Consider the following 15,788-nt stretch of genomic DNA (forward strand, 5'->3'; position numbering starts at 1 on the left):
CTCATCCAACCGGATAGAACTTGAGAGATTATGCAAAGAAGAATGGGAGAAACTGCCCAGAAATAGGTGTGCCACGTTTGTGGAAGACTTGAGGCTGTAATTGCTGCCAAAGGTGCTTCAACAAAGTATTGAGCAAAGGCTGTGAATACTTATGTACATGTTTTCGTTCTTTATTTTTAACAGATTTGCAAAAATTTGCAAAAAAAAGTTTTCACTTTGTCATTATGGGTTGTTGTGTGTAGAATGTTGAGGAAAATAATGAATTTAATCCATTTTGAAATAAGGCTGTACTATAACAAAATGTGGAAAAAGTGAAGCGCTGTGAATACTTTCCAGATGCACTGTATGTGTATTCCTGAGACAAATAGAGATGCGGAAGCCCATGGATGGGGGTCTGCGAGGGGACAAAATGAGTGGAGCAGGGAGGAGGCCTTCAAAAGACAGGATGGTATTTGGATGGAGGAGAGGAGACTCAGAAATACAGAGCCACACACACTAGGCGCCTGCACAACAGACCTGCCTCGGAAAACACGCCGCCAGTGACAGTCTACAACCCTGAGGAGGCAAACGCACAGTTTACTGAGCTGTAGTTTTTTAAACCGCCTTTACCCAAGTGTGGGCAGATCCTCACTTTGTATATAGTTGTTGTTTGTATGTTGTTAATAAAGCTCTTTCTTTGCATAAACATGTTCCTGGCAAATGTTCATTTTCTCTAGAAATTCATTGATGTCCTGGATGGTATCCTAATATTAGTGTAGTAGCCTACATAGGATAACGAAATATCCATAATGAAATGAATGTCCAGTACAATATGATCATATGCTAATTAGGGCCATTTGCACCTCCGCCAGCTCTTCACATACGTCATAGTTCGTTTCCGACAATTTGTGGCACAGACAAACGCGACGTGCACGGGTTGCAAATTGTCGGAAACGGTCGGAAAATAGGGAGATCTACGGGCGTTTACGGGGACAAAAATCTCACTTTTCATGCAGTGTGGATAGGGAAGATTTGACCAGACGCTTTGGCAAACGAGAGAGTCGGAGAAACTGTGGCGCAAACATATAAAAGAATTGGAAACTGGCAAGCTTGAGTGTGCGTGCATTGGTCCAAGAACCCGCGGGGTAGCTCTATCTTGGCTACAACGACATAAACTGAAGTATCACAGCGAACTCTTTCTGCGCGTTTGCTGTGGTGCTGCAAATGTACATGATGAGGCCCAGAGGCTTTGGGGCCGTGACAACCCTGATAAGGTGATGGTAACCTGGAGATGCGAAAATTCATGTCATATCTCTTAATTACACAGGGAAGTATACAAAGAATGAAATAAGCTTGGCCTAGAATTGGGCATTGTTGTATGTCATTCCAAACCGGATGAACATCAGTGTTCATCGAGGGGAACAAAATAGGATATTCCCGGGAAGGTGAATGTAAACCATATAGCTCTGCCAAAGTCTTTATATTTAAATATTTTGGTTGACTGAATTAAATCCTGCAGACATGACAAACATGGACGGGGAATTCTGTGTCCAGGTTGATTCTCAGTTCTCAGGATATCTATTTCTTAAAAAATGCGTTTGAGATAAGAAAATCCTCTAGCTGCTTGAAAAAACAATAGTACTCAATTTGTTATTTTCAAGGTGACATTACCAGGAGTTTCTCTCCTCATTCTCGTGCTGTGTGAAGAGTAAATTTCAGGTATAAAACATTGAGGCAAAATTCTGCATCAAATTCAACATGGCAGACTCATCACATCATGTCCGTTTCAGCCAGATCCGGCACAAATTATGTTCGATACTTGTTCGGTAAGTTGCAGTCCTGTGTATTTGAGTATTAGTTCTGGAACATTAGCAACATATACAAAACCTGCAAAATGGCATTGTTTTGAGGCCCGAATACCAAAGAGAGCTTCGGCAGATACGAGTGATCCTTGGCAAGTATTTAGATTCACACAGTCTCAAATATTGTCCTGATGTCTGCTTTGTCTACCATTGTTGTCATTGTACTCCATCTATCTTACACCTTGACTACCTCCAACGTCTGGATTTATGTACCATAAGCCGCACTGTACCTGAACACATTTATTATCCCTGGGCAGGTTGAGGCATGGGCGGTTTAAGCTCCATGTATCGATTGTTGTTGGTAATTCAATGCCTACAGAGTTGCTGTTCTCCTCTCCTCTCCACCCAGGGGAGTTTTAAATGGAAACACCTTACTATGAATCACACAGCAGGAAGCTGCGTGATTGATAGCATTGCTTACCATTTACTAGTCACTGTCTGAAGATAAGACCTGAATTTATGGACTATTGGAAATCCTTGCCGCTACTGCACCTACATTAGGGTGAGGAATGGCTCCCTCGTGCTGCCGCTAGAATCAGCCGGTTAACAGCAAAGGAGCCCATTTAATTGTTTACTAAAAATAATATCTAGTGTTCTTTTTTTCACCTACACTGTTTGAATGTGGAAATGCCTGAAGAATAGTGTGTGTGTGTGTGTGTGTGTGTTCGTGTGTGTGTGTTCATTGGCTTTTACCAACTCATTCTGTATGTATCTCTCTGAAGCATTTCCTGACAAGCCATGTCTCCACTCACTAATTAAATAAAAAATTGCTGTTCCGCTAAGGTTAATGGACTGGGGCTACATATTGGTTCCTGTGTTTGAGGCTGAATTTCGTTCAAATCCAGTGTTTGAATCCAACTTTATCATCAAAGAACGGATGACACGCTGCAGCCTGCCCGTGTCCTTAGCTGTGGCTGCAGCGTACCAGACGATGATGGAGGAGCAGAGAATGGACTTGATTATGGCCGTGTAGAAGTGCACCATCAACGCCATTGGCAGGTTGAATTTCTTCAGCTGCCTCAGGAAGAACAGCCTCTACTGAGCCTTTTTGGTGATTGAGGTCATGTTCATCTCCCACTTGAGGTCCTGGTTGATGATGGGCCCAGAAAGCAAGGAATCCAGAGCGGTGACGGGGGACACGTGGGACTAAAATCTACAACCATCTCTACTGTCTTCAAAGCTTTGAGCTCCATGTTGTTTTGGCTGCACCACATCACCAAATTGTCAGACTCCCACCTGTAGGCGGACTCGTCCTCACCAGAGATCAGTCCAATGAGGGTGGTGTCATCTGCAAACTGCAGTAGCTTGACTGACTGGTGACTGGAGGTGCAGCTGTTGGTGTACAGGGAGAAGAGCAGAGGGGATAGAATGTAGCCTTTGGGTGAACCGTTGCTGATGGTCCAAAAGGCTGAAACATGTTTCCCCAGCTTCAGCTTGGGTGGGGGCTCAGCCGGAACCACCCCTGGAAGATTTTGTGAGGTTTTCCCAAGCCACGAAGGTAAAAAAAAAAAAAAAAAGAATCAGTCAATGTTTCAAGCCCTGTGCCTGTGTGAGGGTATGCTGCAGAGTGGCTGGAAAGAGCCAGCGATTGCAGCGCTACAGTGGCAGGTGGTGGTTCCCAAGGCACTAAGGGAGACTGCTCCGCAGGATCTGGTCATATTGGTGTTATTAAGACCCTCCGCCAGGGGTTCTACAGTGTCCAGCACAGGCGAAATGTGGAGGACAACTGGTGGGGCTTGGCGGGCTACTACCGTTGCTGCAACAGCTGCACCTGTCACACTCACCTGCCAGCTCGATCTCCCACACCTGCCCCGCATCCACAATCAGTCACTCTCCTGCCTTCCACACCTGCTTCGCATTCACAATCAGCCCCGCTACATAAGCACTGCACACCCAGATTGTTCTTCGCGTCATGCAAGTCTCTCCAGCACTCTACCTTGGACTGATCTTCCGGTTTCGACCCTGCCTGTTCCCGACCCGTCTGTCTCCGCCCCGGTGAGCACCTCAGCCTTCTGTCCCCGACCACGAGTCCTGCCTGAGCGCCTCGGGTTTCTGTTGCCTGCTCCTTGGACTGCCCGGCGCTTTTGCCCTTGTGCTCCGGATCCCCGAATCCCCAAATATGCCCTGCCCAGATGTCCCATGGAGAGAGTGGGGATTGATGTCCTCAGACCATTTCCCCACACAAAGACAGATAACCAGTACACCCTCACTGCAATAGACTATTTTACCAAGTGGCCTGAGGGGTCCAGCCTCCCAGACCAGCTAAACACTAACGCGACTGGGATGACTACATTACTCTCGTGCTGATGACTTACAGGTCTGCTGTACAGGACTCCACCAGCGCACTGCTCTCATTCTGGGCAGAGAGGTCCGGACGCCAGCTCAGAAGGTGATGTAGAAATCTCCGGATGCATCTGCAGGTCCTCCAGGACTCAAGTATTGAAGGAAACTCCAGGATCGCTTAGAGTCTGCCCATGAGTTAGCCAGGAATCCAATGCAAGTGTGAGGCAAAAGCAGAACCATGACATGCACTCCAGAGGAAGACATTTTGAGGTTGATTAACTGGTCTAGGTGTATAGCCCACAGATGAGGAAGGGAAGGTGCCCGAAGCTCAATAGTGAGTGGGTGGGACCCAGTCAGATTCTGGATAGACTAGGAGAGGTAGTGTACGGGGTCCAGGTGCCTGTGCGAGGAAAGAAATTTGACTTGCACAGGCTACAGGGACAAGTCCGCTCCGCAGAGATCGAAGCGTTGACGCTGCTCTGACAAGTCCCCGAAACCCTCCCCAATGAGCCTGGTATCCCTGGCCTAGGCTTCCCATTTCCTGCCTCTGGCTCCGACAAATCTTGTCCAGGGATAGAGGCGCCACAGAGGAACCGAAGGCCCCCTGCGAGATTCTACACATGGCCTTTGACATGTAGAGAACTCAGCTGGCGGTTAGTAAGCTAACTGTGATAAGACTGCTAATAGCCATGAAACAGCACCACTTCTGATGAAGCTTAATTTGTTAATCTCGGTAGTTTTAGTGAGGACGCTATTCCCGACCGACAGTCGGCGGACAATGTTGTCAGCGGAAACCTTTTGTATGGGTGCTGTGTAGATTTTTTACCTCTGTTTTGCTTGGTATTAGAACCTCTCTCTTTCCAAATTACAGACAAGTTTACCAATCTCTATAGAAGCATTTGACATCTTGGTATTTTTAACTCCGAAACAATTAATTACCTGATAATCCAATTTTTTTTTACCTAACTTAACAACGTAGTGTCATGAATCTAAATGAGGCAACATAGACCTCAAGGTTTGTATCTCAAAAGGTTTGCAGACTTCAGATTTACAAAACATTTTTTTATGTCTTTTTAACAGTTTAAAGACCGGTTCAGTTGCTTCAGAAATTTGTAAAGCTGCTGCAGAGCGGGCTTGGCCCCAACAAAGTCCAATGACTGGTCACCTACCAAATCAGTGTTTATGGCTCTGGAGGCCATGCAACAGAACACAATTCCCCCACACTTTACGTCAGACTATTTTCTTTACTTCGTCCCTGACTTCATAAGGACCGAACAAGTCCTTGGTTGTGAATTCAAATGGTGCAGCTGTGCCTGTTTGCTCTGGAGGAAGTGATGATTTGTCGACATTGCCTTGCCTTGTTTCTCCTGCAGACCACACAGCTGTTTACCACTTTCTTGGCATGTCTTCTGCTTTTATCACCCAGGATTTTGTTCTCGTTCTAAGAAGGGTCACTCCCTCATGGTTTGAGTTGTGGGATTCTTGCTTCAACAACGTAGACACCCATGTCTAGGCATAAGGTAAAACTGGCATTGCAGTCTTCTGCCAGGATCTGAATCTTACCACCACAAGGAGTCCACAGTCCACATCTTTGTATACTGCCAATCTGCTAAGAGTTGTGTCTGGCAAAGCTACACCTTCCTGAGCTGCGAGAAAGAGGCCTGACTGACCTCTGGGCTGGCCCTTTTTCTCCAGCCACTTATGTGCAGCTTGCCACACCCAGCCGATGATCAAGCTACTGAACTTCCTCACTTTTGATTACCCAGCCTGCGGGTTGCCTTCTTGGACAAGGACGACTTGAGTTTCGCTCTGTGAATGCCTTCCTTTAGAGTTTGTTTACATTCTCCCTGACATAAGTTGCAATCCCTCCAGCAGACTTTTTAGGCCACTCCTCTACCGGCCAGAAAGTCCAGTCCATTCTGCCAAGTGGAATTCTCCTTTCGAACTTCACGGGTGCCATCTCGATATGATGTTTGCAATGATCTCCTGGTATCCACCTTCAGTCATGCACTGCTCCAGGCTTCTGGATCTCGCCCACTCTATTTGAGAAGAACGTCTGGTAACCATAGCTTTCTCTTTGAATAGCTCCCAGGACTGTTTCACGGTCAACATCACAGCTCCATAGGTTGTCACTTCCGTCTGAGAATGTGATCCCCCATGGTTTACCTTTCCAGTCAGCTGGTGTAAGGCTCCCTTTGGAACTTAATTTGTCCAAGCTGCACATACTCTTCAAAAAGCTTCTCTGAGGCTTTCTGAGATAGGTTATGCTGCCCTTGCTATATGTGCTCTGATACCTTGGCAGTTAGACAAACTCCTGACATCAAGACTCTGAGGACAGTTGTCCACAGGTTTATTGACGTAAGTAAAACTAAAAACACACTAAATACAATTGAAATTTGTTATTTTTAACCGCTACTTACCTAAATGTGGTCCCGTTAACCACTGTATTTTATACTGTCAACAACTATTTATTCTGTCATATGAACTTTAATAACAGTCAGAGTAGCAGAGTAGACTCGATAGACTGCATAAAATCTCCCTAACTAAACATTGTCACAAAAATACAAAACAATTCAATACATTCCAACGATGCAGGGAGACTCTACTCGATTGGAAAACTACCGAACAGAACACACTCTTCCTTCACTTCCTTGACAATTTACAGGAAATATCCTTTTTCAATATAACATACTGATTGTACGACAACGATTGTAACAAAACAGAGGTTTATGCCAGGTTTCATGGGTCAGCTTACTGCCTCTACCTTCCTGGAATGCTTTCCTGACAAGAATTGCCCCTTTGGTAGGTGTAACTAAGCAAATTGAGTTGTACAGTCCTGCTAATTGAATTTATGAGTCGCCTCCTAGTCAGCGGGCTGGGTGTCTCTGGTCTCACCTCCTATTCGAGAAGATCCTTGCCAACTCATCTTTCCAATCAGTGCCGTGCGGCTGCAGCAGCGACACCAATCAAGATCCAGGAGGTGTGTAAACATACACGTTGGATCAGCCCAGTGGTCTCCAACCTTTTTTACCTCACGGACCGGTTTCATGTCAGACAACATTTCGCGGACCGGTCGAGAAGGTCCGACGGGGGGGGGGGTGCAGTAGTCGTTGCGGGCGGAAGGACCGACGGGGGGAGTAGTCGTCGTTGCGGGCGGAAGGACCGACGGGGGGAGTAGTCGTCGTTGCGGGCGGAACGACCGACGGGGCGGGTAGTGGTCGCTGGTCGTGCACGTTAAAAGGACAAGAAAAACGCCTAGTGACGCGTAGATTAGAAAACAAGTCAGTTCTCAATGTGAAAAAAAACATGCTGTACAGGCTATTTATGATGACATAGGTAGTACACGAGTGTTCCTTTAACTTATGTTGTCAGTGTAATTGACAGGCTGCTTAACTGGTTAACTCTTAAATTCAATATATTTTTTTAGGCAGTGAGAGGACAGGCAATGATGCAGAGAGCACAGGGAGAGGAGAAACACCAGGTGGAATAGAGAGAGAAGCACAGAGGAGCCATGAACCTTGAGCCATGGCTCCTCTGTGCAAGGCAGGACCTGACGTGGAGGACAAGGAGGCCCCCTGGGCACTACTGTAAAAAGGAGACTCCGTATGTAGATAGTTCTTAATCTGCAATTGTCGTGTTGTGTTGACATACTTTTCTTTACTGTTTTCTTAAATTTAATAAACTACAAACTACTAACACATTTATTCATTGTCATTGATTGTATATGACTTTTACTGATAACATAATGCAATATAGCCAGGACAGCCTTACAAGAGTCGCGACGCTTTGTGTTGCGTTGCTTCGCATCGAGGTCTGTATGATCACAAAATTCAGAGTTTACCCACCTCTAATTTTACCACTAAAGCACTGATCACGCTGGCAGTTTTTTGGCTGCTCGTTGTTTAAACATCTCCTTTTTGGGTTGCATATGCATCTTGCCACTCATGGCAACATGACCTGCAGCTCGGTTGGGGAGTGAGGTGGGATCTACAGTGCATGGATATCTTGCATCCCAGTGTGGAGATGAAGTGTGAGCATCCTGTCTGATGTAAGTGAGGCCTCCCTTTATGATCTCAAGCTCCCTCGCCTCTTCCAAGGCAATTTCTTTTCCTCCTGGTTGGCAATGTCCGCATCGACATCCTCCACATCTTGGTTCACCTCCACCAGTCCAGGAATTCCCGGTTATTAGCAGCTGTAGCCTGGGCCACATCTTCCTGCTGTAACTGTGGTGCTTCAGTTATTGAACTCCTGAGGATTTCCTCATATTTGACAGCAGATATCCTCATGGAGTGAGCAAAGACTTGTGTGCTACCACTTCAACTTCCTCAAACAGGTCGGGTTGTGCTCAGCCCACTGTCTTTTCCAATGGTCTTTCCGACAAGACCTCCTCTACACTGCAAAAAGTAATTCAGGGGACCTTTTAGTCATTACTTAGATATATAATTGTTATTTTATTGAGCTCGGTTGACACACAAATGATGCCTTTTGATTCAATATACAATTTTGACTTGTCGGAGTTTAAAATTTAATTTTAAGTTCTGTTGACGTAAAGAAACAGCGCAAAAACTCCTGGTCTAACCAAGACATTTTATATCCAGCCAAAAAGTCTTATTAAGTCTTATTTTGAGAATAATATACCAGGTAAGAGCAGATTGTGTAAGAATTTAAGGAATATTTTTCATTTTATTTTCTTAGTTAGCATATCAGTTAGTTATTATATGGGCGACTGAGTGAGTGGGGAGCACGGTCCTCCTCCAAACAGAGGTTTGTCGGTTCGATGCCAGGCCCGGCTAACCCGCATGTCGATGTGTCCTTGGGCAAGACAGTTAACCCAACATTGCTCCTGTAGCTGCGACTACAGTGCGTGAATGGTAGTTCTTGATGGGCTGGTGTCACTGTGTATGGTTCTCCTGTCATGAGTGTATGAATGGGTGAATGATGTCATGTGGTGTTAAAGCGCTTTGAGTGGTCGGAAGACTAGAAAAGCACTATACAAGTACAGTCCATTACCACACTGGAAAAAATCAAAATCTTACCAAGTATATTTGTCTCATTTCTAGTCAAAATATCCCATTACACTTAATATAAGATACAAATGCCTACCACATACGATTTCAGCAAGATATAGGGACTTGTTTTAAGACAATACATCTTGAATATCTTGTTAAGTCAAAAGGTCTTGAAAACATCTAGTTTTGAGTCATATGTCATATGAAACAAGCTTTTTTAACTTTTGAAGAGATTTTTAAGCTGCTGTGTTGTTTGCAAAAGATAAATCATCTTGTTTCAGGAATTAGACTTTTTTGATTTAAGAAAATATATCTTGTTTATAGGAAATCCTTAAGTTTCAACGGATTTGGACAAAAACTCATAGTTCTGGAGTCTCTGCTGTTTGCCTCATGGTGATCACAAGACTAGGGATTCCCAGAATGTTGAACTATTCTTTCAATCAAGTTTATCAGCATCCACAAAAATATTGGCTTGAGCGAGGTAGGGAACTTGTACCTCATAAGATAAATAATGATCATTCCACTCATTTATAGAGAGAGGCTGGCATTCAAAACAATACAGTGAAGAATTTACTATGTAGATGTTTTTCACAAGTCCAGACTCTGGAGTACTATTGATGACATTACAAATAACCAAAGTTTTCTCACATCTACACTTATTTCCATGTTGCATTATCCACTTTACCGAAACTATATGTTGAAGGTTCTGTATTTCTAAGAAGTCTTTAATCTTTCCTTCTACGTAGTGAACATTTTGAACCTCAGAGACTGGGCCGATATCAACTTCACTTGAAAAAATTGGATGTGTCTCATGCACATTCTGACTACATTCATGCATGCTCTTTAACAAAACCAGCATCTGCCCTGCTGACTGTTTCAGTTTATTGTCATTTGATGACAGTGTATTGACCGATATGGGGCAAGGCTTATCTCTTACATCCAAAAGAGAGTAAAGGATAACAATAATTGCACTGTTGAATGCGTCTAACTCCATATGCTCTGAAAGCACAAAATGGTTTAAAACACATTTGATTTCATATGGGGCAACACCTTCAAGAATAATATGCATGATGTCTTGTGGAGTTTGATTATATCAAAGTGAGGAAATTCTGTTAATTTGCTTCTCCTATTAATACCATATGTCATTTTTAGATTTTCTTTCAGAAAGTCAGTGCTTGCTTTTTTAATGTCTCTACATTGTCGATATGACTTGTCATGGTCCTTTTAACAAACAAATCTCCATTCAATTGTTCCTGCATGTCGTCAAAGTTGCATTCAAGTGTCTGCATTTACTGTAAGCAAACCCTACTCCTTTCTTAAATCCAGCCACTTCATGTTGAGCTAGAGTGTCTCCACACACAGTCATAAGCGCCCCAAAAATTGTCTTCTCACCATTTGCAGTGACAACTTTTAACACTATCATACAGCTCAATCAAGTCACAATTAATGCTCTCAAGCACCTTATCAATACCACAATCAGAAATATCTTTTGATTTTACCATGGCAAGCAGACGAATGGCAGCAAGTCTTGATCTGTATTTAGGGTTGATGTTACCTAAGGTGTAATAAATCAATAACAATTTGTTTTTGCTTGCCCGAGATCCAAGAGGATTTTACAATTCAATTTCATTTGTATATAAAATGAATTGCAATGCTGTGGGGACTCTCAAAAACAGTGGGTGTGATTTAAAAATGTCTCCATCAATACAATCGTGAAAAAATCCATCCCGGCATGGCTGTGGCCCCTGATCAATCATTGCAAGAACTCTTGGATGCATTAACAGCTGTTCCAAACTTCAACAATGGTATATAATAAAAGTAATGGTGTTCAATGGTAAGAACTCTCATAACATACCGTATTTTTTTATATAATCGTCTCTGGTTCAACTGGCTGTAACAGTTCTTTGATTGTTTTATCCTGCAAATATGTTGTAGCGATTTGACTGAAAGGGTCATTAAACTGGTCAAATACTCCCATCACATCACTCTTCAGTTGACCAAGGTCCCCAGAATGTGTCTGAATCATGTTAAGTTATACACTCATATAGTCACTAGGACAGCCATCAATGCCACACACTATGCGAAAGTCAGGGCTGCGACTGTGTAAAGAGTTGATGTGACTCAATGTTTTTCAGTGTAAACGCCACAAGAATGTAGCATATGAAACAACGGCAGATCATCTTGGAGGAGCAAGGTTCCTAACGTTAAGGCGAGTGCAGCAAGCCAACACATTATATCCAGCCCGGGAGAAATTACCGGTAGTTTATCAAGTTCTTATTTAGTTATCTTTACAGAATAATTCATCTGAAATGGGCAACAATTTAGTCAAGCTATACACAAATATAACACATTCCTAAAAACACTCAAAAACTAGTTGTTTTTAATTAATTTGAAAAAATTAATTAATGCCATAAACCCCTGTTTTGTAAATGGTAGCAGTCTACGGCTCAGCAGTGGGCAGGCTGTCCCGCTATTTTACGTTAGTCCTCATTAAAGATTAAACAAAAAAGAGAGAGGACCCACTCCACTACTATTTCCGTCTCTGAAAAACAACGCGTTTTATTCAAAATCTGAGCATAATACAGTGAGCATAATACAGTCACTAGTTCTTTGAAGGAGTGAGACGTCTTACTCGTTTGTCGTGTCTGTTGAAAGTTGGGCATGCGCAGTACGGAACACAGACGGCTCACTGGAGGGAACGTTACAGGTGCGTAATTAAGCTGCCTCGTCCGAGACGGTTTGAATTCGTATTTCATTGCAGGTTAAGTTGTATCGAATATCTCAGTTTTTTTAGTCCAATACATTTTAAATATTATATTTAATATTATTTGTTGTGTACACTGTTGCAGCCGAGCACAAGCTAACGTTAGCTAGCTATCTTGCTAGCTAACGTTAGCTAACGTTATTTAACTTGCTAGCTAAAACTGCTAACAGCATGGACGAACTTGATGACGTCACGGTGTCGACTTTAAGAGGTAACGTAGTCAAATATACATTTTTAACGTGGTTATTAATTTTTCGTCATATTTAATATGCACCAGTAACACCAAGAAAAATCCCTTGTAAGTAAAAACCTACTTTGCAATACTTATGATTCATCAGAGAGGTTAAGATCAGCTAAATTTAAACAGATTAAGACTTGCAGTCCTCTCTATAAAATCGGTAGTAACTCTTAATTCTGAACAGATTTGAATGGAATGGTTTTATTATAAATTGGATAAATTTAACTTTATACTGGTTACGTGTTTCAATTAAATCCAGTTACTGGGGTGGATCTACTCTGTTCTATTATACTAAAACATTCGGAATAACCACAACTTAAAATATAAATTATTTAGAATGTATGCTTTTATGAGTTTCTAAAAAATGTAGATTGCTATATACATTCAGTAAATTTGAATTAAAATTGCTTCAGAATTAAGAGAGTTACGACTGATTAAAATGTTTAATTTACCACTCTGATGTGATGCATAATCCACTGAGGTATGTCATTTCTTTATCTATTGTTATATCATGTGTATTTACATTTTTTGATGATGAAGTAAGTTTATTCATTTTCTGCTTGTTTAGTAAGTATTTATATCCAACACCATAAGGCAATCACTAAACCTACCTTCATTATCACTAAAAGGAGAATATTAACACAAACTATTTAGGATTATTGTTATAACCTTAGTGGAGTTGTCAATGCTGCATCACAATTTGTGTTAAGACAGTATAAATTAAAAGTTGCTTTTACAAATACTTAATTATCTTTTATTTTACAGGAAACTGTAGACTCAAAATCAACGAGCAGTTCTACTTCTATGATTGGGTCACCCCTATCTCAGACATCCACTCAAGTAAAAAGATGTCCTGCAAAGCACACAACACCTGAAAATGTTGTTGAGTTATCCTTCCCAGAATATGTATTGCACACTGACACCAAACTAGAGCAATGCCCAAAAACAATATTTTGAGTTGGCGAGGGCCGGCGAAGAGAGAAACTGCCAAATGTCAAAGGACCTCAGATGTCGGCTCATCCGAAACACCATGACCAGTATGATCGCAATCCTGAGGGCAACGGGGGACAGAGACAGATACCCGTCAAAGCCAGAAATAACAGCTATGGCAAAGCGAACAGTGCTGTACTACCCCATGCTGCAGGACCGAGACCTGAGCAGCAAGTATGCATGGGTAGGTCAAATGCATCCAGGTGTATGTTTGATGTTTGAAGCATTTATTTGAATTTTTCTTGTCACAGGTTACTGTGTACTCACAGCTATACAAAAGATTAAAAAATTTGAGATCACCCCAAAAGACCAATCCAAAGAGGCGCCGACTCGAGGAGCCAAAGTGCCAACCTGACTGACCCAGATGAATTTGATTCAAGTGACTCAACAGTCATTCTGGATCTCCCCTCAAAAGGGGGGCAGCATTCAAGCATTCAAGACTTCCCTTCTGAAGGGAGTAGCACCCCAGACTCGGGCAGCAATGCCAGATGTGAGTTCTAACATTACATTTACAAATTTACCATTGTGTGGTGTTCATAGTTTACACTTCTTTTGATTGGAAGACTAATAAACTGGAAGACTCAAACTAATTGCTACCATATTATTTATAAAGTTACTAATTTCTATGAATTAATGCCATGTATTTAATTATGTATATTTCTGTCCTTCATCTAAGATGCCCGCATCTTTGCGTAAGAAGAAAACTCCAAACCGTGAGTCCGTCTCTCAGCTCCTGGATTTGGAATTTTCAGCCAGAAGAGCATTCATTGACTCTGATTCTTTTTGCGAGGAGGACAGACACAAGAAAATTCCAGAGGACATTGGACATGTAAGTCATTATTGACTAAGCATAATTTAAAACATGGCACCACACAAAACAATGTCTTGTATGCCAATTTCTGTCTCCTACCCAATGCAGTCAAATGTCTTTATTTGTATGTTGGATAGGTGATGGGGGAGCTTCAACGCATTCTGGACAAAAATAACATCCATTACATTGATGAGCTGAAGGGAAGATGGGACGACTTCTGCCAGAAGGTGCAGTTTTTTGGTGTGTGGAAAAAGCTGCTGAAACCCTCAGTAGGAATGGACAAAGGTAAGCAATGATGTTTGATGTTATTAGGGTGGACATTAGGCAGGTTTATGTGCTAGTGTCTTCTTTTCATCTGTGGTGGCTATCGCATGATTTGTGTAACTTTTTTTGTATTTTAGCAGATGTTGTAAACTGTTGGTCAGATTTGACCTTGTATTATCTAAGTGTAAAAGTAACACATATTATCCTCAACAATTGAACAGGCTCTCAGTATCCTACGTGTGCTGCCTTCATTGTTCCCCTCTTCATCTGCTCCTCTGAAGAAGTTAGGACATGTGAGTGAGGCTCTTGTGCATGTCCTCGAGGTAAGCAAAATGAATGCACTACTTGGTTAATAGTTTTTATTGACCTAGTGAAGACCTAAAAAGACTGGCCTAGCCCAACAAATGTAAATACATTTATATAGATTCAAATACAGTGTGTTAAGCAACACAATTTTTTGCAGTAGACCCACAGACACATTCTGATATTCTTTATATCTGTGGTTCTAAAGCTTCTTAGACAGTGTGCCACCTCAGTAAATATTGGACTCCTCAAGTACCACTAAAATCACTGATGTAAAAGAAAACCATAGCTCCTCCTCTGAATTTTTCTTTATCCTGATGGAAAGATGTCCATTTTATGTGTTTAAGGAAAAAGAAGACCCCAATGACTATCTGAAGAAACGTCGTCTCTCCTGCCCAGTCCTTATTGTGAGTTTGTCCAACTGCCTCCTGGCTGTAGGAGATGTGCTGATAACTACGCTCCCAAAAGACAAGGTAACACAGGGTGTTTTATACCTTACGGCCTACTATTATGCTCTACACCTTACTTACCCCAGGTGCGTAGCCACTCTGCTCTCTGTCATAAAAACGGAGGTTCTCTTGGACACAATCCATGAGCGAGACCTCACACCATCTTTCAAGAAGGGCATGGCTGACTGGAAAGCCTTTGTTGGCAAGTAAAGCCGTTTCCATTCTTATTTAGCAAATGTTTCCCAATGTTAAGGTCGCAATAATAACAATGTTGTTGATCTATTGAGGGACACAGTGGTCAAATATTTATGTTAATGTTAGCCCAAGACCCATAACTTGTTGCAATAATAAGCACATTGTAAGTGTATTGAGGAGACAGAGGTCAGATGATTATGTCTGACTGTAATCCATGTGTTACACATATATGTCATGTTTTGCTATGTTTTTTTACTATTATTAGTATTTTATTACAGTGCCATACACACTGCGCCAAAACATGACTGGTGCTGCAGGCACAGTGTAACTGACTAACTGCACTGTATTGTAAGAATTGTTTGCTCCCTCCTGCATTTCAGAGCTAAAGAGGCATGCTCTTTCTTATGCAAATAAAATATTTGTTTGTTTAATGCACAACTTGTTTTCATTGAAGTATGCGTTTGTCTTAAATTTAGAACAGTATCACTATTGTAGAGCTAACATTAAGTTAAAAGCACTTGAATTGAGATTAGTTATGATACAAAAGCACTTCTTATGAGTAAAACAATGCATAATATGAGTATTTCCAGCTAACTTCAAGACATTTTTTATCCTAAAATGCTTAAATAATCACTTTTTAA

General features: G+C 42.0%; 1 protein-coding gene across 1 annotated transcript; it reads left to right on the forward strand.

Annotated features, from left to right (window-relative positions):
• The first annotated feature begins 11,800 nt into the window (after positions 1–11,800).
• Positions 11,801–15,582, forward strand: LOC120808527 (uncharacterized). The gene is made up of 6 exons (XM_078108855.1): positions 11,801–13,299; positions 13,377–13,615; positions 13,802–13,954; positions 14,074–14,221; positions 14,422–14,523; positions 14,851–15,582. Exons 2-5 carry the CDS (start codon positions 13,490–13,492, stop codon positions 14,499–14,501), a joined length of 507 nt encoding a protein of 168 aa, XP_077964981.1. The 5' UTR covers positions 11,801–13,299; positions 13,377–13,489; the 3' UTR covers positions 14,502–14,523; positions 14,851–15,582.
• The last annotated feature ends 206 nt before the right edge of the window (positions 15,583–15,788 follow it).

This window comes from Gasterosteus aculeatus, chromosome 8 (genome assembly GCF_964276395.1).
Source record: "Gasterosteus aculeatus chromosome 8, fGasAcu3.hap1.1, whole genome shotgun sequence".
Taxonomy (NCBI): Eukaryota; Metazoa; Chordata; class Actinopteri; order Perciformes; family Gasterosteidae; genus Gasterosteus; species Gasterosteus aculeatus.

What these genes read in the sequence shown, in the direction of transcription:
- LOC120808527 (XM_078108855.1), top strand. Translation starts at nt 13,490, where the DNA reads ATGAATTTGATTCAAGTGACTCAACAGTCATTCTGGATCTCCCCTCAA. An exon ending in TTCCAGAGGACATTGGACAT is followed by an intron (nt 13,955 to 14,073) that starts GTAAGTCATTAT and finishes TATGTTGGATAG; the next exon opens with GTGATGGGGGAGCTTCAACG. An exon ending in CTCAGTAGGAATGGACAAAG is followed by an intron (nt 14,222 to 14,421) that starts GTAAGCAATGAT and finishes ACAATTGAACAG; the next exon opens with GCTCTCAGTATCCTACGTGT.